At 39.4% G+C, this 22,439-nt stretch overlaps 1 protein-coding gene across 7 annotated transcripts in view; it reads right to left on the bottom strand.

Annotated features, from left to right (window-relative positions):
• LOC133405109 (rho GTPase-activating protein 42) overlaps positions 1-22,439 on the bottom strand; it is a 78,651-nt gene that overhangs the window by 2,798 nt on the left and 53,414 nt on the right. Inside the window, exons 5-25 of one of the 7 annotated variants that reach the window (XM_061681768.1) lie at positions 21,395-21,496; positions 21,159-21,269; positions 19,109-19,213; positions 17,620-17,749; positions 16,925-17,025; positions 15,901-16,010; positions 14,449-14,505; positions 12,863-12,941; positions 11,910-11,949; positions 11,409-11,471; positions 11,259-11,333; positions 10,905-10,989; positions 10,658-10,716; positions 9,470-9,575; positions 8,214-8,373; positions 7,946-8,096; positions 6,434-6,781; positions 5,321-5,474; positions 2,626-2,688; positions 2,008-2,087; positions 4-1,615 (exon numbers count right to left, since the gene is read on the bottom strand). In XM_061681768.1, coding sequence (XP_061537752.1) covers positions 1,590-1,615; positions 2,008-2,087; positions 2,626-2,688; positions 5,321-5,474; positions 6,434-6,781; positions 7,946-8,096; positions 8,214-8,373; positions 9,470-9,575; positions 10,658-10,716; positions 10,905-10,989; positions 11,259-11,333; positions 11,409-11,471; positions 11,910-11,949; positions 12,863-12,941; positions 14,449-14,505; positions 15,901-16,010; positions 16,925-17,025; positions 17,620-17,749; positions 19,109-19,213; positions 21,159-21,269; positions 21,395-21,496 — 2,205 coding nt within the window. In that variant the 3' untranslated portion in view covers positions 4-1,589. Of the gene's footprint in view, positions 1-3; positions 1,616-2,007; positions 2,088-2,625; positions 2,689-5,320; positions 5,475-6,433; positions 6,782-7,945; positions 8,097-8,213; positions 8,374-9,469; positions 9,576-10,657; positions 10,717-10,904; positions 10,990-11,258; positions 11,334-11,408; positions 11,472-11,909; positions 11,950-12,862; positions 12,942-14,448; positions 14,506-15,900; positions 16,011-16,924; positions 17,026-17,619; positions 17,750-19,108; positions 19,214-21,158; positions 21,270-21,394; positions 21,497-22,439 lie in introns of those variants that run through there. The other 6 variants (XM_061681765.1, XM_061681766.1, XM_061681767.1 and 3 more) reach the window with 6 other exon arrangements.

The following is a 22,439-nucleotide window of genomic DNA, read 5'->3' as shown; positions in this document are numbered from 1 at the left end:
AGAGAGAGAAGAACACAGATGTAGAAGACAAGTGAAAATGTGGGTCAGCGTGTTCCTTTTAGAAAATCTGGATCGCCTTACAAGCCACACACAAATACGCACGGCCGTAGAAAGCCCAAGAGCAAGGCACGTTTATTTGTACAGCATGCAAGGCCAATCCATAGTGCTTTACAGAGGCAAAGAAAAAAAAAAAAAAAAAAAACAGGCAAAGACAAGATAAAACATAGAAAACACAAACGTTTCGAGCCAGATTTAAATGTACAAACAGTTTGAGCAGATCTGAAGTGTTCAGGAAGCTTGTTTTCGGCTTCTGCTTCTGGAAACCCTCAACCAATCTCAAAGGTCTTGAATTTATTTTGGTCTGAGACCATTCGGAGCTTTTCACACCAACAGTAAGATTTTAAAAGCTATTATATGACTGACAGGAAGTCAGTGTCGAGATTTTAGGACGGGTGTGGAAGGTATCGAAAGTTCTGGGAATTTTCAAAGTTGGAAACTTAATTGAAGGGGCGTTTGCAATTAAAAAAAACAACACTTTTTCATATTTATTAAAACGGTCATTATGACTTGACAATAGTACATAATAAATATGATTGTGAAAATGTGACTTAGACAAACCACTGCACCCGAGAAAAACAACCAATCAGAAATAGAACGCATGACTTACGGGGGTGTCAATCATTGGTCGCTCACTAGCAGGCAGACTTCTGTTGCCTTGTTACCCCAGAAAAGTACCTTATTTATAATGGAGTGTTACCATAAAATTAAATGTTAATCAGTTTTAACGTATTTTCTTGCGAAACGGTGGAGGTGTGCCTGCGATGAGTTTGCCCGTTATTGGGCGACACCTTGTAATTCACGCCTTCTGTCTCTGATTGGTTGTTTTTCCTCGGGCGTGGTTTTCTTTCAAAGGACTGTTTTGACAAATGTGACACAAAAGTGATTATGGTTTGAAAATTGCAAACTCGAGAAGGTGCCCCAGCTTAGGATATTTTTCCTGTTACGAGCCATCACTTGGTGGATGTTTTGCTTTGTGTTGCCAACCAAACTTTAAGTACAAAAAAGCTTCAGATATGCTGCTGCTCGAGTGGAGTGAATTAAGGTACAGAAATCCCCTCACATGTGGGAGAGGAGGTTTATCCATTTTGCTCAGAGTTCTGGTAATGAAAACAAAATGTTTAATATTTATGCCTGAATATTGTACCTCTCCAATTAGTTACCCTCAATTGCCAGTTAAAAGTTCCCTTAAATCTCCCGGTAAAGTTCAGATTTCTTGGAAATTTACTGGAAACATTTTCCACTGGTTTTGCAAGCGTCCTGGTGTTATGTTGTCCATTTTCCTGGTACCAGTAAGAAGTGGAGCGTAAACAAGACTGCTTTGTGGAGATTGATCAGAGCAGCTTTAAAAATGATGAATCACTACGACTTCGCTAATGCGCAACCATAAAAAGCCTTCTGCTAAATGGCGAGGAGTGTTTGTAGACGCTTTTTTTTTTTCTTCCTTCTTTGTATCTGGCTGCAGGCTCTGCAGGGCCAGAGAGGCGCAGCGGGCGGGGGGGTGAGTTAACAGGCCCGGGTTCCTTCCATCACTAGGTTACTGTGACCTGCCTCCCTGCTGTTCGCGAGCCAAGCGGGCTCGTCACGGAAAGGCAATAAAGGCAGAAGGGAGAGGGGAAAAAAAAAGCGCTGTTGGTATTTTTAGCATAGCGCTCACACTGAAAGCTGGGATGATGCAAAATGGGTTCAAATGAGCCAATGCAAAGCAGATAAGCAACCAGTGGTGGAAGGTCACAAAGTACAATTACTTAGTTACTGTACTTCAGTAGATCGTCCAGCCTCTGTACTCATCTATTTTTCCCTTTGACTTCCATTAGTTGACAGTAAAAATTCATATTCACTTTTTTGTTCTTAAGTACATCTAACTGCTCTTTTTGTTTTTTTGTTTTTTAACTTAAAGTAGTTGAATCAGTACTTTTACTTTCATTGGTTGGTTTTGGCGTAGCTCACCGTTGCTGAAGTGCGCCCCCTTGGGGAAGCTGAGCTCGTGGCTGTGCTCGGCCTCGCACGAGTAGACGGCCTGGGCGTCCCTGTCGAAGGCAAAAAAACCCCAAAAAAACAACGTTTTGGCAAACAGTTTAAGCGCTTAGCCTTAACGTCCATAGTCATGTGTTCATGTCCGTGCACTAGTACTGTCCTTGCTAGCAAGACAATTCAGAGCACAAGTAGAACAAGTGTGTCTCACGAGTAATTATGTCTATAGTGCCATTATACTTTACGTGGGGTAGTTGTTGTCATTGTTGTTGTCATTTTCTGAATCAAATAATCTAATATTAAGGGTAATGTTGTAAGATGAGTTTGAAATTGTATTACTAGTCTTTTGGTGTCATAGTTATGTATATTTATGGTTCAAACAATAGAAGCATGTATGAAACTTACTGGTGGGGTGGGGGGTGGGTTTAATTTATCACATTGTTTCACTGTACGCGGCAGGGCTCAGTTTCTATCCCTCACGAAAAGTGTGCGTCTACGGTAAACTCCACTATTTAGGAAAAGGAAGAAAAAGAGCTCACGGCTCATAATTAGTCACGCAGTGCATTTGAGGTGTTGCGAGAGTGTGCCGGTTACCTCCCGAGCGTGGCGGGCTGCTGGGCGGCGGCGTGTTCAAAAAGCAGCGCTCTGGCAGCCACCCTGCGTGAGAGAGAGAGGGAAGAAGAAGGGGAACAACATCAGTTCACTGTGTCTGATGAAGAACAATGTGGATCGAGACATGGCGGAACCACTCTTCTACAATAGTATTGCCCAACCTTGATTAATTAAGCTAAGGCATATGTTTTACATACAAAAAAAATAATGTCACAAAAAGTCCTTATAGTGCAAGAAAATGTCATTCTTCTCCCTGTCACTCTACATCACTGCCATAGATAAACAAATGCTGTGATTTGAGGGGACCGATTCCTGCCGTGGATTGATGCGCCCCTACACACCCTATAATAATAATTCAAACCATAAATATAACAAAAATGAATATAGATTATTAGATTGTTTTTAATGCGCTGTAAGTGCGGGTGGACATGCCCAGGCTAACCTTAGCCCCTCCCCCAACATAGAACACTCGTCTCTCAGTCATGATCTATCACTTCAAGATGCTTCCTTGAAAATCGGCGAGTAATTGAAAAAAAAAAAAGCTTTATTCTGAACTGCGATTGCTTACAGATGCCACAAGATGGTGACAAAGGACTACCTTTTTTTTTTTTTTTTTTTTTTAAATGAAGCTCCGGAATTCACTTCAACAGTTCCTTGGCAATGAGATGCCACCACATGGCGCTAAAGCAATACTGTTACTGCTTTGGCCTGGCCTGAGTAAGATAAAAGGAAATAGGTGAATTTTTCATTTTTCACAGTAGGCGAATTCGTGAATGTCCAAACAACATTTTCAGACCATTTCATTAATTTCCCTCAACACGCCTGATGATCTCTCACGGCACACTAATGTGGTTGCGAATTACTGTTGTGGAAAAAGAAGAGTCTGCCTGACCTTTTCCCCTCGACCCGCGTAAACACACACGCTGGCTTTGACATACCAGCATTCCTGACTGTTTGGACAGAGAGCGAAAGGCGGAACGACACAATGCGGGACGTTTCCTTCCTTCCTCAGGTGTTTTTTTTGGTTTTAATTTCTTTTTTAAAAAAAGCGAGGCACCGTCATTACGAGGCCGCACTTGACCCCACCGTGCCACCGTGACCTGAGAGTCAAGGTGACGCCGAGCTATGAATGCGGCGACGTGGGAAGGTGATGACTCAAAAGCTTCGTGAGTGGATACACACACACACCCAACAATCATACTGCAAAAACTAAAATCTAACCAGAATCTGATCTGAAATCAAGGCAAATTATGCTTGATTTTTTTTTTTTGTCTGCTAAGATTTTTCATAATGACACAGTTTTTGTGGAAGTGCATTTCACTTGCTTCGAGCATTTCTTTCCCTTAAAAATATGTAAAAATGGGTATTAAATGGGTAGTTACCATTTTGCACAAATTAAACACCTATTACTGCAGCATAATTTGACTATTTATCTTAACACACACGAACATGTCAATATGTTTCCTTTTTCTTGTTTAGAATAGATTACAATTTATTTTAATTCCTCAACAGTGGTGTTGTTTGTTTTTGGTTTGACTTTTTTGGCTGTTTCTATAGTATTAATATTACATAAAATTGCTGCTGCAACAATTTAATTTCCACCGTAGAATGTATCTATCCATCCATCCATCCATGTTTACTTGCCAAGTCTAAGAAATACTGTATATTCCCTCATTTTGTTGCCTTTTTTTCTTTTAAAAAAAAAAATCCCAGTTCTCGCAGTGTAAACACACACACATGCACACACGCTCACACATCAAGCAAAGAGGAGGAGGTGGAGGAGGAGGAGGACAGTCTGCTGCTGGGTCACATCAACCCCGAGAATTAAGAGCAGCTCTCCCACCGCAGAGGAGATCACATAAATTGTCTCCGCGCTCGCACACGTGGCCAGGCGGCCTGACAGAGCGAGAAATGCGGCTGACATAATTGTCCTTATTGACGTGTGGTGTACACTAAATGAATAATAATAATCACTCACATGGAGAGAAACGCATGTGACCCCATTGGTCACTTTATTAGGTACACCTGCAGATCTAAATTCGAGCTACGTGGTAATCTAGTTTTGTTGTTTTTGTAATGTGAATGACTACATAAAAAGATCGGGTGTAATGGGAAAAAAAAAATCCGAATTGAGATTTGTGGCCTGCAGTGTGAAGGTAGCCTAGGATCTTTGTATTGCTCAATGAAAATGGTTGCTTTAAACCAAAATGGCTGCCTTCCTTTTCAACTTTGTGAATGGCTCCATGTGACTTTTCTTTGCATCCTGTTATGATAAACATGTCCAATGAATTCTGCGTCAATCGGCGAAACTGGGTAATTATTTCCCAGGGGGCGCTACTGAGTGAGTTTTGGCAGGTCACGTTGGGGACCTCTAAAATAATCCATCCATCCATTTTCTGTACATGGATGAAAATACAAGATCTACAGGCGCTTGCAAATTTTGTTGTTTTCAGGCATGCTGAGGCTCCTGATTTCCCTAAATGTCCTTCTTGTATTGTTTTGACGAGCATAAAATTCCAATCTTCTGAAGTCAATTGTGCTGCACTATAAAGTCTGACAGTCGTTTGTACTTTCCAAATAGTGAGCCAACACTTTAAAAAAAAAAATCTGTTATAAGTCATACAACACTTTGTACTGACTCACAAAGAATATTGAAACACGATGGAACATAATTTACACTGAGCCTGGTCTTTGGTATCCGTCGCCGGCCGCCGCGGCCCGCCGCCGGATCACGACCTTGGGCGGAAGCGCCGGGTGCTCTGCGTGCTTCAAGTGATCGATGAGATCCAGCGTGGAGAGGTTTTGGGTGGACCTCGAGCAGCTCCTTTGGCCTTGAGGTAAAACAAAGAGTGACATTAATGAATACCGTAATATGAAATACAGTATATAGAGACAACACGCGTCGAGTCACTATTTACAAATTCCTCCATTTGCATTTTTTTCTCTGTGTAATTCCCTGAAATACTCTCCTGCAGTATTTGTGTTTCTTTTGCTGTTTCTATAATATGTTTACATGCAGCAGGTTGGCGCTATAGCTTGACCTCAATAGAAATTGGTGTCAAGGAAGTATGAAAGTGACACAACTCGACTGAGAAACATTTTTACATGTCGGGGAGGAGCAAAGTTTAGCCTGGGTTGTTTGTGAAAGTCACTTCGATGGGTTTGAATACGCAAGCATTTTGGGATCACAGTTTGTGGTTTATTTAGGGTTTGTACTATTAATCGAGGCAATTTGATAAACATTTAAAGGGGGAATGTCAATTGCATTTTTTCGCCATTCGTGCTCGGGCTCAGTTCCAATCCCTGGAGAATAGCAGAGTTGTACTGTGTATATATTTTTAACAAACTACAATAAATTGAATTTGAAATCAGAAGTCATGGGAATCAGCAGTAAGAAAACATTTGAGAAATTAAAAATTTAATTGTCCAATTCAGAAGAAGAACAAGAAGCAATTTGTTGAAAAATAAATGCCTGAGGGGAATGGTTAAAGTGAAGAACATTTACAATTGCAGCACAGATTTTCTGCCAAAATGAAAATAATAAATTCATTTCGCGAGAAACATCAAATCGAAAAACAATCGATATTGTTTAGTGTGGCCACATAAAATTATATGTCAGGCTGAATCCAGCCTCCAGCCTTGAGTTTGACACCTGTGCGCAAAATCTTCCAGAAGTGTGAATATGAGTGTGAATGGTTGTTTGTCTTCTGTGCATGTATCTATACGTGGACGCCGGCCTCTCGGCCAAGTAAATTATCGATAGAGAATGGGAGGAAGTTTTATGGCTCACCTTCATTCACATGCAGTGACTTGAGAGAGGTTGCAGCCGTGAGATCAGGCGGTCTGAGTCCAGGGTAGCGACGGTGGGGGGCCTTTTTGGGGGCGACGCCGGGGAGCGCGTCCTCCGACTCTACGTCGGTCGGGCCGGCCTCCTCCCTGGAGCTGGACTCGGTGCTCCGGGGCCCGCTGGAGCGCAGGGACGCGGCGTCAGGGAGCGTGACGTCGTTAGGTTGCACGGAGGTCGCAGTCTCTGCCTTGGACGAGCCGTCGTGCTCCGAGGAGTGCGAGGACAGAGACTCCATGCTGCCCACGGGGGTGCTGCCTGGACTGCTGCTGCACGGGTCGCCTATGCAGGGGCCAGAGGGGAGGCACACGAGGCCCGCATTAAAATCTGCCTTTCCACCTCAAACGACTTACAATTTTCTGACTCGATGTCTCATGGAAGGCAAGTTCATTGGACAATGAACAAATAAAACTATTTCTACTATGCTTTTCATGAAAAGACCGAAAATGAAAAAAACAAGTACGTTCATTGAAGATAATGTAAATGTGAATGTAATTTTAAATAAAATTAAGAATTAAAAAAACAAAAACAAGCAATTAAGAAACACGAACAATAAATAGTAACAATAAAATGACATGAAAACTAAATTCCAACAATAAACAAAAATGAAATGCTAACATTAAAACTGAAAATTAAAATATAAAACAAAACCAAAAAACTTCTACTAAAAATAAACTATGAAATAAATACTAAACCTGAAATAAAAAATAAACTCACAATAAAATGAAATTAAAAACATGCTAGCAACAAAATGCAGTAAAACTTATCACAATAAAATGAGAAATATATATATATATATATATATATATATATATATATATACTAGAAATAAAAAAATCATGTATAAATACAAAGGAATAAATCCTACAATAAAACATAAATACTAAATATATCATAAAAAATAACAAATAAAACTAGAAATCTAATAATAATAAAAATAAGTACAAAAATACAATTAAGATTATATTTAATTAGCAATAACACTAATTCAAATTCTAATAACTACAAATTTGAATGTACCATAATATAGAAATACTATATTTTATTTATTACCACCTGGACATCTGTAAATATTTTGCATTTTTATCAGCTGCCTAAATGCGTCCCCGTTTTTGCCCATAAATTATGTATAAAAAATAAATCAAAATCAGAATAATGTTTAAACATAATAAAGTTCAAACTTACCCACATGAAAAATGTCTGTATTTCTTATCAGGATTTGAAATAAATGTTTTTGTTCCCATGCTACTTTGCTATGTTTAGTTTGCACAAGTACTTGAACCTGAGTCAATAGAGCCACTTGATTTATAATCTAAAGGGAGCATACAGTTTGAACAAAAAGGGTCCAAGAATAGATCCCTGGGGGAAGTTACATGTCAAAACATCTTTTTCAAGTTCATTACTACCAATAGACAAAATGAGACAACTATACAAGTGTTATTTCCTTTAGGTACTCACTTTCTGCGTCGGCCAGGCACAGGGTGGGCGTGTAGAGGCTGCGGGGCTTCCGGGGACCGCTTGACAGACAAATGGCTCTGCTCCTGCGGGAACCGGGCCGACCCTGAGGCTGCGGCAGCGGCACATTAGGGTCCGGAAGCTGATGGAAGATCTGGAAATAACAGAATCCATGGAATAATAATGTCTGCTTTTTTTAATTATTATTATATACAATAACTGCTTTTATTTATTTTTTTCCCCCATCAATACATTTTGTTCTGTGACTCACCTTGTTACAATTCTCAATCAGAATTTCCATCACAATATTCTGGAACTTGATGTTCATCATGGCGGCCACAGTCTCCTCTTGGGAGCGCATCAGGGTGGGCCCGAAGATGACTCCCAGGTTGGACACGGTCATCATGTTGGACTGACTTTGCGCGGATACTCTGCGGGTGGAGAACACAAAGCTGTGACTTGCTTATTGGCCGCCAACGACGAGGTTCGTTCCTCTAATCCAGTGGTTCAACAACTTTTTACACCAAGTACCACCTCAAAAGAAATTATAAATAAAAAGTACCAGTGTTCATCAAAAATAAGGCAGAGGTTTTATTCCTAAAAGGTATATTTAAGTACTATAATTAATAATGTGAATCATTTTCATACCAATTAAGTAAAATTGGGTGGCACGTTTGCCTCACAGTTCTGAGGACCTTGGTTCAAATCTGGCCTCTCCTGAATTTGAGCGATTCAGGTCTCGACTCCGGTTCCTTATTTCGATTCCAGTTCCAAACAATTCTTGATTCTGATTAATTTAGGAGGGTGGGTCAAAAAAGTTTGCATGGTTTAAATAAAGGGTGTCCAAATTATGAACATAAATTTTCTTAGCAGCCCGCAGCACAGACTAAAATGAACATTTGACTCGGGTTCTGCGAGACAACGTTTATGTGAGTTTCGTTCCAATTCATTGTGATGTAAAGTTGCTGCGATGAAGTTTTAGTTCAATGTTTTTTTGTTCGCCGCCGCCGTTGGGCACAAACAAGTCGTCGTGCGCGTTCTTCGTTGGTTTTTGCCACTTCTTCTTCGGGGCCAGAGGACTAGGCATCAAAACTGGGAACAGAATTTTTTTAATTTGAACGATTCCAGGAGAACCGTAACTTTAGTCCCAGTTCCTGTCGGTTCTCAATTCTCGATGCCCAACCCTAATGCTGGGCTAATTGAAGACTCTAAATTGCCCGTAGGTGTGAATGTAAGTGCGACTGGTTGTTTGTTTATATGTGCCCTGCGATTGGTGACCAGTTCAGGGTGTACCCCGCCTCTCGCCCAGAGTCAGCTGGGATAGGCTCCAGCATGCCCGCGACACTAGTGAGGATAAGCGGTAAGGAAAATGGATGGGTGGATGGATGAAGTGAAATTGAATAATTTCCTGCAGGAAGCCAAATGATCACTCATGGGACGTTAATGTGCACAGTGGTTGACAATTAGACTTGTCTTTACTGCTATTTCTACTACTACAACTACAACATGAATGGAGCGGAATCATACATGACGAGATGTTTGATGAGCAGCTCAAGCATCTCCTTGTTCCTCTCTGGCAGCCTGTGGACCAAAGAGTGGACAGCGCACACTCTGTAGTTCTGGTCATCCGATTCTGACAAAAACATGTTGACAAAGTTGCAAATACCAAACAGTTCTTTAAAGGCGACATATTATGGAAAATTGACTTTTTAATTGCTTCTATACAAATAGTTGAGTCTCTAGAGTTCCTGCCTAAGCATCAAGTAAGAAGCTACTTGTGTTTGGAGATGTGTCAGGTATCCACAGTAATTGACAAAGTGTAATTTGGCGCCTTGGTGATGAAGTGCTGCGCCCACAAGTGAAAATACAATCCCATGCAGCCATTGTGGTGGCTCGCTTGTGCTTTTCCGTCAACGAACAAGTAGCCACGGCCCTTGGTCGTCATGGCCGCGTTGGGCATTGACCCCACAATAGAGTGGCAAGGTGAGCACTGGCTAATTTGCACGAGACAAGACAGCCCCCTCAAAATGGCTCATTTCAGTGAATGTATTTTTGAAAAAAAAAAATTAAAAAAAGAGCATGCCACACATTATTAAGACAACCATGTTAAATTGTCCCCCAAAAATGCAGAATATATCTCCTCTAAATCATACTGTATGTTTGATAATGGTGAGGACTAGGTTCGATATGTATGCATTGTAATAATAGAATGATAACAACTGATCCAAAGTCAAATGGCAACAGGTTTTGTGTAAAGTAAACCCTCACTACAGTCGGGATTGGGACTAAACTCTGACACAAATTGCGGGGGAAAAAAACATGCGTAATTGACGCCCCGCCCCCAATTTTGTCTTTTTATTACCCATTTTACAAGATTGCCCTTCAAAATGAACGGGTTACAGATGATTTCATGTCGAAGAAATGCACCGGACACGTGGGTGTTCGAGTACATGTAGATGCTCTCTGTAACGTTCACTAACAACCCAGGATAAACTTAGCTACTCCCCAACATACACAGTTTACACTTCAACATACTTCCTTGACAGCAATTTCTATTCAGACAGGGCTTTGGCGGCATCTTGAGGGATTGAGAAATAAGTGAGCTTTGATGTGAATAGTGACCTGCAACTGTACTTGATTTTTATTTATTTGATTTTTATTCATCCTAAAATTGATTGAGATTTGTCCCATTTTCTTTTGTTAACATAAACTTACTGACAGCCATGATGAATTCTTTATGCAGCTTGAAGGTCATAAGCGGCTCAGAGAGACACCTGGAGATGTAAAAAAAAGATAAAAACCAAGGCACTGCTTGTCATTCATTTCCAAATCGTGGCAGCCGCTTTTTCCTGTGTGAATTAGCAGCCTGGCTTCATGACTAACAGCGGGGCTGCTTGTGTGCGACAGGCGTTCTGACGCTAAATGAGAGATTTGCGACAGACGAGGACGGGGGCGAGCTGACCTGAGGTAATTCTTCAGGCCGCTGGTGATGGTCTTGTTGTCCCATGTCTCAGGATCCAGGTCCATGTCTGTTGGCGCCTTGGATGCTTTAAGAAACACAGTTGACATGAAAGATGCCGCTGCTTTCAGCCAGACAACAATAGCCTCACGCAACCTAGTGGCCGGCTTGGTTATGTACACACGGAATCAAACAGGATAACTTTAAGGGAGAGGAAAAAAAGAGATTATACTGTACATGTGGCTAGTGGAAAAATTAAGTCAGATGAGTTGAAGAGTTTCTCCACGAGTTGCCTAGTAAAATCCTGCTATACCTAACTAGTAGATTAGGATGTATTGCCCACCTATCTTTACTTACAAAACACTGTCACCATCAGCTTTTGCACTTTCGAGTTGACGCCACCAATCCTGTACAGCCCCATCGTATTTATACCTGCATGCAAGGAGACAGGCAGAACATTGAGTCCTATTTTGCTGACTATTTATCATGGTTTTGAACTCGCCTCACCTCTGCTCTCAACCAGGAAGATGCACTTCCTCACAAAGTTGAAGCCGGCCTCGTTAAGGAATGCTAGGAGACAAAAGCCGTGAATGAAGACCACACACTAAGACCACTATGGTCTAAATCTGTGGTTTGGGGGTCCGCGAACCATAACTAAAAAAAAAAAAAAAAATGTAATAAATGATCCTGTATCATTTTTCAAAAAGTGTTTCTACATACAAATATGGATAGTATGTAGATTCTCAGTCATACAGGTCATGGTGATCCGCAAAGGTTGAGGGTGTCAAAATGGGACAGAGCAGTGTCAAATGTGTGGAGATTTGCGACATTCTCTCCTCAATGTCGTCATTTCACGGCGACGGTTACCTTATTTAACGACATTGTGCACGTTTGTATTAGATCTCATATGATGATGCCTCTTTACCTAATGTTGTGACAAGTGAATACATAAAAGTGGAATGGCAAAACAGAACATGTTAGAAATGTGTTTTACTGGCTCACACTTACTCTCTTCCTTCTTGCTCAATATGGCGGGCAGGTTGTAAATCTAGACAATTACAAAAACAAAGCAAAACTATGAATTTAAATGTAATAGTATAAATTAATTTACCATATTTAAGTATTGACAGTATATATCAGGGCAGCTTCGTTTTTAATCCAGCCCACTGAGTGTCTACAATTTTTGAAGCATTAATTTTGTCACTTATTTCCAAAAACTGGTTCATTAAAATGTATTTATTCATTTTTCATTCATTTATAAACCATTTTCATATTTGACATTTTTTAAATGTATTTTTATTCCATAATTAGTGACTATTGTGAATAATAATATTAGCAAAATTAAAAAATACACAATTTAACTTTTATTTCATTTATTTGATTAAATCATTAGTTAATTGATTACAATTAAATAAATGATACGTAATACAATTAAAATGATCATTTTATAATTAAAATCATTACAGCCCAATTGAGTGTTTACTGTAAACTTAAATATGTGCAATATATATATATATATATATATATATATATATATATATATATATATATATATATATACACACACACACACACACATGCAACAATTATTTTACTAAATAATTGGTCACTTTATTGCAATTAAATTAATTATAAATAATATAAACCCACAACATTAATGAGGATAATTAGTATACAGTACTTTACTTATTTTACAGAAACATTATAAGTATTATTTTTTATTAATTTATTTATTTTTACTTCCTCTACATATGAAGTGGCACACCTGTCCATTTTAAAAATGACATTTTAGAGCCGAACTAACTACTGTACAGTATATAAGGCAGGTTGTAATTTCTAGCAGCAAACACTTGAGGGAGCCAGTGGCACATCATGATTATTACAGTACTGAAGTTTTTGTACATCCTGGCTCAAAAGGACCCCACTGCAGGAATGGCATTATCCTCGACGGGGTTCCTTACCGGCTCCTTGCCATCCATGGCCTCCAGCCACAGCCGTCTGTTGGACTCGGACAGCGCCTGCAGCGTCATGACACCATGCCTGGGGGGAGTGGGGGGAATCTGGTTTCAGTGTGATCTCATTTCTTCTGGGGTGTTTGCAGTGGTCACCGTTAAAGGACAAATGTGACCAAATATAGCTTGCCGGTGCTTGATTGATTAAAAGCTGCATAATTCCAGCGTGATTCACCACTGCACAGCCAACATGCATCAGCTCCCCCCCCCCCCACCTCCTGGCGCATCACACAAAAATCACTCGGAGGAACTGATCAAGAGGTGTGGCTCAATTGTTTTGTCCATATGCTTCATGTTTTTTTTTTTTTTTTTACATTACCACATATGAAGAACCACATGTATGTGTACACTACAAAGTAGTATTAGGGCCACACTTAAAATAAATACTTTAAAAATAGAAAAAAAAGATGAGGGAATCTTAGGAGACTAAAATCGGATATTTGAGACAAAGTCATTTTTTTCCAAAGATAAAAAGTTGCAATATTCTGAGAATAAAGTCCTATTTTCTAAGAACAAAAGCAAAATATTAAGAGTAAAGTAATATATTCTAAAAAAAAAAAAAAAAAAAAAAAGTTGTAACACTACAAGAAAAAAAGTTTTTGAGACAACATCGTAATACCATGAAGGCCTGCCTATTTGCAGTACGCCATTCGGAACTTATCATTGGTTATTCGCTGACAATCTTGGCGCCATCTGGTGGTATTTGGTTGTCGTTAGGTTTAATTTACTGATTGTGTTTTTTGTCTGCATGTGAGGTGTCCTGTTTAGTTGGCGGTCATTGAATGCGCCTCATTCACAGTCAAAAGTAAAAGTCAAAGATTGCATTTTCTTCTCTACCATTGCAGCTACTAGTTCCCCGTGTAGTTGACTTTGCCGGTACAATTTGCTTGTATACACTGTGCAAATACCAAAAAGTTATGATCTTACAAAAATAAAATCATATGCTCTAATTATTTTTCACATTAAATAATACAATTTTATTCTCGTGCAATTACATTTTTTTTTTTACCCTTGAACAAATAAAACTTTAATCCAGTAGTATACACTGTATATATCTTATTTTTAGTGAGGCTCTAATGCTCAATCATATACAGTATAATACATATTCTGTGATTGGCTGTTGACCATTAGATAAGATAGACAAGCTGCAGCACATCCCCAACCCGAGTGAGGATAAGCAGTATAGAAAATGGATGGATACATATTGTGCATTGGTCTTGACACATTCAAAAATAAGTTGAACTGCTTGCTAATGGGTGCAGTGTTTGCCTGAAGACACCATTCAAACGAAGCTCAATTTAATCACTTAAAGATAAAATTGGAAGGTGTTTGCTTTTCATGAGGATATTAATCACTGTAAAATCTGCATCAGTAAAAGTAAATTATAAAGCGTACGCACATTTGTCCCAGCAGGCAGGAAACATGGCAGCAGGAGAAGAAGGTGCCAATCACACACATTGTCAGCGGCCCAAACACACACACACACACACACACACACACACACGTGAACATGCGGCGAGGGTCCGCTCACGTACCGGACTTTATAGAACAACCGAAGCGGCCTGAAAAGAGTTCCGCGGCAGACGCCGTTTCTACGTGGACAAAAGAGGACAGAAGGAGAAGGAAATAAAAAGGACTGGGAATGGGTTAGAAACATCCATGGTACAGTGATCCCCTGCATATTCGAAGTTCATTATTCACAAATACACCTACCTAGTTGCTTTTTTTAATTTCGCAAACCACAATTTGACGAACAAGCGAGTTTAAGATTAGCCGCAACTCAAGTGAAGTGGATGATTTAAAAAAAAAAAAAAAAAAGAAAAGGTTCAATTAAGGTACTGTACTGCTTTCGGATGTGGGCAGTGGCTGATGCACATTTAGCCGTTTACAGTCAAAACACAAAAATGCCAAAAGAGAACACTTGCAAGAAGCTGCTGTAGGCCACAACTCACGCCCAGATGCTTACACGCTGACTAACCGGCCAACCCAAACTGCAGCTCCTGACATCACTCACGAGGCCATACCCCTTAAAGGCATACCTCCAACCAACACACAAATACTATAGTATCTGCAATAATTACACATAAAACAAAACAGTTGATTTCTTTTGATTCTCTTTTATTGTGTAGCAATAGTTCTAGAAAAAAATGTGGTGTTTTTTAGAAGGCTGGAACAGATTAACAGCATTTCAATTAATTTCCCAAACTTTATTTGATATACTAGTAAACTGGAAATATGATCTTGGCCAAGGAATTAATTAAACTCGTAGTTGACGATACCAATGTATGCTGAAGTGATACATCTCGACTGAGAGACAAGCTTTGTATGTTGGGGAGGAGCCGAGTTTAGCCTGGGTTGTTGATGGAAGTTACAGAACGTCATCGCCGCTTGTCAGTTTATTATTATTATTATAATTTTTTTTAAATCAAATAATTTGTCAGACATTCAGTTTTGAAGATAATGCAAGATGAGTTTGAAATCATTTGAAACTCTTTTCAGATTATATTTGTGGTATATTTCTGTCTGAAACTATTAATTTAGGCAATTTTAGTGTTGCGAGACAATTACTTGCAGTTTTTTAAATTTTTATTTTTTTAATCACGGCAGTGCTCGGTCCTGATCTGTTGTGAATAGCGGGGGATTACTGCATATGTAACAAAGTGGTGCGGGTGTGGTGTGTGTGTATGGGGTTCATGCTAGACTCAAAAGGAACTGAAAACATGGAAGCCTTCCAGGATGTTAATGGAAGCCAAACAACATCAGCGTGTTGACATGGAGAGTCTCTGCCGGGACACGCTGGGTTAATTGAGTTTGATGGAACACAAAATATCTCACATGCATTTCAATCGAGCTTTTTCTTGAGCCTTGAATAAACACAAGGCTAAAGATTCACAAATTAAAAAAAAAAAGGGGAAAAAAAGGAAAAAAAAGCAAGAATCGCATTTTTTCTTGTGATATCTTTAGTAATTTCCAGTGAAATCACAGACCTTTCCACCACCTCAATGTCGAAGCAGAAGCGCTTGTCGATGGAGTCCGTTTTCCTCCGGATGCACGACTTGAGCTTGAACATTTCGGGCTGGTTGAGCGCCAGACCGTTCTGAAAGTTCAACGCAATAAAACATCCCAAAATGATTCAATAATACATGTACAATGTTAGTGATTTAAAAATACGTATCAACTCTCATGAGGAAGCAAAAAAAAACAAACAGAAAAAAAATAAATGTGGACAATTTATGAAAACAGTCACCAAGCTACCAATAAGTAAGCAAAACACGGATCAAATTCAACTAAACTGAACAAAGATAAAATACACATTAAGCAAAGAAACCAGGATTAAATTAAACAAAGAAAAGTAAAGCTAAGTGAAACTCACAGGAAAGTAAAGCTGAACAAAACAAAGACCAAACTCAACTATGTGAAAATATGCTAACATCAACGAAAGACGAAAGTCAACTTAGCAGAGCTATGTGAAATGAAGAGCAAACTAAGCGGAACAAAAGAAAGACTAAACTGAACTAAGCTAAACTCAACTAGAATTTGCTAAGATAAAGTAGGACCAAAATAAAGACTTAACACAAGAAGGCCTAAGCTAAGTAAAGCTAAGAAACTAAAAGCAAACTAACACCGGAATTTAAATCAAAGAAAACTAAGCTAAGCAAAAACAAACTACACTGTGTGATGCTACACTAAGCTAAACTAAGACCAAATGATACTGAACAAAACCAGGAGCACACTCAACTAAGCTAAAATACGCTCAGATCAACTTTGACTCAACTAAGAACAAAATACTAAACTAAGCTAGGCAAGCTCTAACTAAGTTAAGACTTGAACGACGCTAAACAAAACACAGATCAAAGTAAAACAGACCTAAGCTGCACTAAGATTTTGATTTTAGTTTAAAGATGAACAACGGCCAAACTCCAAAACTCAACTCCGCGAAACAAAGACAAAACTAAACAAAATCATGCTAAACTACACTTTAAAAAAAAAAAAAAAGGGAGTGTAAACTACCTGTTTATTGGCTGACTTGTTGTCAGTATTGCTCATAGTAAACGTCTTGCTGCTTTTCTCATACGTGCAGTAATGTCTCGCCCACGTGCAGCCCAGAGGACCTTGGACACAACAACAAAAACGACCGAATCCCAGTCATACAAATACAGTCTATAAGTATGCATATGTTTTATGTATGTTTTTTACTACAATACTTAACTGTATTTATAATTTGCTTTATGTAACTACGGATGAAATAGCAAAGCTTGTATTCATTGTTGCCAGCGGTGAACGTTGCGTGCAATGTTGCCGTTGACGCCACAGACTAATTAGAGCAAAAGCTGTTTTCCATATTTAAATTCAGAATAAGAGTGATACAATCAGAGCAAAGATTATTTACATATACAATATTAATGAGTAATCCAGCCATCTCAATTGCCATGTATAAACGACCCACTAGAATAGTTTGAGACGGGGCATTCTGGGCTTTTCCAGCCCAAATGATCTTGCTCCTTGAGAGTGTTGTCATTTTGTATTTGTGTGCTTGTACATCCAATTTTGGCTCGCAACACAAAAGCAAAAATCTGGACCGAGCCACGTCAAGGTACACTGCAGGGAAATTTGCCAATCGTGAACCGCAAATATGAGGGGATTACTGTACATTAGAAAAAACAAAGTTGAAGAAAATATGGATTTCTTAACTAACGCTCACTCACGTTTCTCCTGTGCGTACAGGAAGCCCTCCATGCTCCACGGGCCCGGAGCTTTGTAGTCCTGGTCCGCCGACCTGATCCTCTTCATCAGCTTCTCCACTTCCTGCTTGGTGCTCACAAAGTTGTTGCGCGTCTGTGTGGAGAGACGAACACGTTTGCTGCAATCTTCCTATCAGCAGTCAAACATCATCATCACAGTCAGAGGAAGCAAAAGTACTCATGCTTTTGTACTTAGAAGTACAGAAACTTGTGTAAAAAAGAAACTGGTAAAAGCAGAAGTACTCTTTTCGCATAATTAGACTCTATTCATGGCCTTAACACATACCAACATGCAAATTCTTAATCTTCTGTTTGTTTGTTGTTGCTCTTTTTAAATTTAAATTTCTTTCAACTCCTCCACAATGCTGTGCTTGTATTTGTTTTGACTTTGTTGTTTTTATTGCATATTATTGTAGTGAGTGTACAGTATGTATGTGAATGTTGCTGCAGTGACAATTCCATTTCCAGCAATATACTGTAAGTATCCATCAATCCATACATCCACCTACCAAATCTATCTAAAAAGTCAGCCGAAAAATAAATACAGCGACCTGAAATACACCGTTTGGTAGGGAAAGGAGGAAGTATTTGTTGAACTTTGTACCTTTCCACCATTGAGGAAGTATTTGTAGTACTTTGTACCTCTCCACCATTGACAGCAGTGTGTCATAGCGTGGAGCCGTGAGATGCTGATGCAGCCTTGCAGTGCGATCAGAGCCCTCAACCTCACGGGGCGTGGAGAGCAAGCGGAAAATGTCAGCGCAACGGCTGCTGCGTCAGGCCGATTTTCAGGGGCCCTGGGGCTGCGACTGCTGTCGAACGCAGCTTGCTGTTCTTTGACTCTTAACCCTTTTTTTTTTTTGTTCAAATGGTTGGATACATTAAAGGGGACATGTTATGGAAAAATGACTTTAAAATCGCTTGCGCAGGGCATCCTCAGATAACGACGGAGTTCTTTTCCTACACCGGTGACGTAATCCGAACAAGTCTGAATAAGACATAGTCTAACACTAATTAAAAGTCTTTGCCAACCTTTACTGAACGGTGGCACATAATTTACAGTACATTAAATAATAATAATAATTGCATTGCATCCCACCAAACAAAAATGTCACAAAAAATGTCTACAGAGGTTAAATGTATATCTTCTGCCATCTGGTGGAAAAAGCATTTAATTGTTTGGCCTGTAACTATACGTTACTGGCATTATTTGTATTATTTGTTGTAAATCAAAACATTTTGGACCAATTAAGTGAAATTGGATAACAAGAAGCCACGAACATAGTCGCAACGCCCTCGCTCAGGGGCGGGCTGAGCAGAACTTTTATTAAGACACCTGGGAACTGTTTCAAATGCGCAACTAAAAAATACAAAGTTTGTCTCCTTTAAAACCACCAGCAGAGAAACCTGACGACCATACAGGGTCCGGCGAAATGCGAGATGCGGTACTTACATTCTGGAGGTTGAACTGGAGCTGCTGCTTGTACGGCTCAAACTCGTGAGCCAGCTCGTATCCTTCGTGGTAGAACGTAAACAAGCCCTGCAGGAAGGCCAGCAGCTGTGGAGGAGCGGCACTGAGGCATTAACAATCACGCACCTATACGCACACTAATAGGATACGGTGCTGTAAAAAAGTTGGAGATGAGGTTCACTTCCAGGTGACCTTGGTCCAAACTCTCTAGCAGATGAGCAGCTTTTGGTTATGTTTGTTGCTGTTGTACACAGATTATGGCAATTAACTTGTTAGAAATCACATCAATCACATTTTGGAATGAAAGGGTACAGCTTTTTCATAACCACTAGATGGCGGCCTACATTTATAAAATGTGTGTGTGTGTGTGTGTGTGTGTATATATATATATATATATATATATATATATATATATATATATCCATACATACACACACACACAAACTGTGATTCTATAATTTTAAATTCATTTTACAACATGATTTGAGCAAAAAAACATGCATGTAACCTCCACTCACAACCCAGACTAAACTACTTTATTTATTTTTAAAGGGACTTGAATGCATTTAAAGCCTGTCCATTCATTACAATAAGGGAACATTGATTTGATATGTTAGCAAATTGAGTTCCGAGCTTGGTCACGGAACAAATTAAAGTTGTAAGTCAGGTTACCACCATCTTTGTGTGTTGTTGTTGTTGTTTAGAACCAATGCTCTGTACTCATCTATTTGCTGCTCTCAGCACATTTTTGTGCTAATTCTAGAACGCCCTAAGATGCCTTGAGAAGGTGCCACAGTCCAGCTAATAGGAAAGTAGTGTCCACGAAGTATTTTGAAGTAACACATCTTACCCATTTACGATCTTTGTATAGCTGGTGCATTTTTTATCGAAATCAAAACATCTGTCAGCCATCTATTTTCAAGGGTAATGTTGTAAGATGCGTTCGAAATGATTTTGAAGTGGTTTTTTTTTTTATAATTATAATAATATAATTTGTGGTATATTTACAGTTTAAACTATTGAACAAAAAACCTCCAAAGAGATGGCTTTTCCCCCCAATGTAGTGTAGGTTTTGCGTCGTACTAATCTGTTTTGAATTATTCACGTTTTAGGCAGGACTCCTTTATTTATACGTTCCCCTTGTATGGTTTCTGTGTCATGCTAGACCATTTACATCACAGCATTTTAGCTGTGATTTTTGTTCTTTTTTTGTTGTTTTTTGCAGAGAATATTGTTTGTACTGGCGCCCATCAGACTGCACAGGGGTACCTAATGTTGTGACCGCCCGCCGGGTGCAGCTGTCCGTCAAATCCCGGCGACACAAACACTGATTTGATCCCCAGGATGAGCTCGGCTGTATCAAACGCTCAAGGATGAATCACCTCATCTGTGCACAGATTCATCACGGGGGCGCAAGGCTGACTCCCCTCACGGCGACCCGCGGGGCCTGGAGATTTACATTTCAGTTGGCGAGGGGGGGGGGCGCTTTGTAAGGTGGGCTGACAGTCGATGTAAACAAATGGGAGCAGGGGATGTAGAGGGTACGTTCGGGGTGATTCTTTCAAAGAAATACTTGACGCTCAACTCACGTCCCCCACACACACAATACAGTGAGAACTTCATATTACCTGTCGCCTTCACCGATGGAAATGCTGGAAATGACTGCACATATTGTTACGATTGGTTTTATGACGCACCCGGGGCCGCCTTGTACACTACCAGGCCATCTTCCAATATTACAAAAATAAATGGCTTGAATATGATTTGATTTTAGAAAAATGCACCAGCAAAAACATACACATGCCGCGAATTATAGTTTTACAAATTCAAATTCAAATGCTCTTTTCGAACGAATTGAACGCTTGAGTTTATTTGTTATTTGGATTTTCCACCCTTTCATTTCATCTCGTTTGTAATCATAATTTCTTTGCCTCTGTAAATCACTTTGGATTTGCCTTGTGTATGACTCACGCTATAAAAATAAACTTCCCTTTCCTAAAAAGATAAATTGTTGAGACTAAGTTCAACTTACCGGCTCCACAAATTCAAACTTCTTCTTTTCTTGCACTTCCTGTATTTTGAAGACATACTCAAGGGACGCGTCGTAGAAGAGTTGCCTCTCCTTATCAATCTGCGTGTCGGCCTGCCAACCAGCAAAAACAACCGGGTCAGCGTCCCGTCAACCAGAGGCGAGTCCCAGCTTTACTCGTCTCAAAATGACAGACAAAGCTGCATTTCGTTCTTAAAAGAACTTTGCTTGGGTTTTACCTCTTGAAGATAAGCTTCTTTCTTTTTGGACGACAGGTTCAGGTGTCTCTCAAGCGTGGAGTAATATTTCTCCGTCTCCTTATCAAATTTCTTTTTCCCGTCCTAAAGTAAATAGGAATAGATAAATAAAAGGAGAGCTTATAAACGCCAGGTTCTATGTCCTGGGACTGTGACACAGCTGCCACTAGGTGGAAGTCAAACCACATTCACAGTCCACATGATGTATCAAGAGAGGATAAATAAAAATCAGTCATAAACGCAACACAGGACTTTTTAATGAGACTTGCTGGTGGAATTATCAAGAGCAGTGGTTTTCAAACCTTTTTTATACACTAATTACCACCTTTAAAAAAAAAAAAAAAGACTTTCCTCAAAGTACCACAGTTATGACCAACATTAAAATGCAGTAGCGTAATAGGCCCAATCGTTCATCCAAAATGAGAAAGTGGGTGTATTCCTGAATAGTATTATTAGTATTGTTGTACACCACTCTAAGTGTTAAGCAGTTAGAGCATTAACACTACTTAAGTTAAAATGAAATTAAAATATATATAAAACGCACATAAATTACATAAAAATTGTACCTCAATAAAAAGAAAATGGAACATTTAACATGTTTTAAGAAAACTAGCATCATCAGTAAATACAATGATTACATAATGAAATCGAATGTAAAGATGTGCTTTAATTCAATAGGCTTCCTTCTGGTGAGTGGGCCTTGGCCACTAGGAGGCAGTATAAAAATATATCAATATTTGGATTCGCGTCTCGGGTCTTCGAGAGATTCGAGTCTCACCACTCTCAGTTGTTTTTCGCAGGGCATAAAGAATGAGTATTGTTATATTGTCTGTACATCTGTCCAAATATAATATGTTGTTTTAAAGGGTAATAACTACCGCAACACTGATGCTTATTTCAGTAGCCCATCCGTGGCGTTTTGCATTGTGTGTTAGCATTAAGCTTGCGTAGTTTCAGAAGAAAAGGTTATGTGGTTTGCAAAATACAAAGTGTAATTCTCTAGGTTTTCGAATAAGTTTTACAGTCA

Source organism: Phycodurus eques, chromosome 7 (assembly GCF_024500275.1).
Source record: "Phycodurus eques isolate BA_2022a chromosome 7, UOR_Pequ_1.1, whole genome shotgun sequence".
In the NCBI taxonomy this organism is placed as follows: domain Eukaryota; kingdom Metazoa; phylum Chordata; class Actinopteri; order Syngnathiformes; family Syngnathidae; genus Phycodurus; species Phycodurus eques.
The sequence above is the reverse complement of the archived record's forward strand: the minus strand, read 5'-3'. Positions and strand labels throughout refer to the sequence as shown.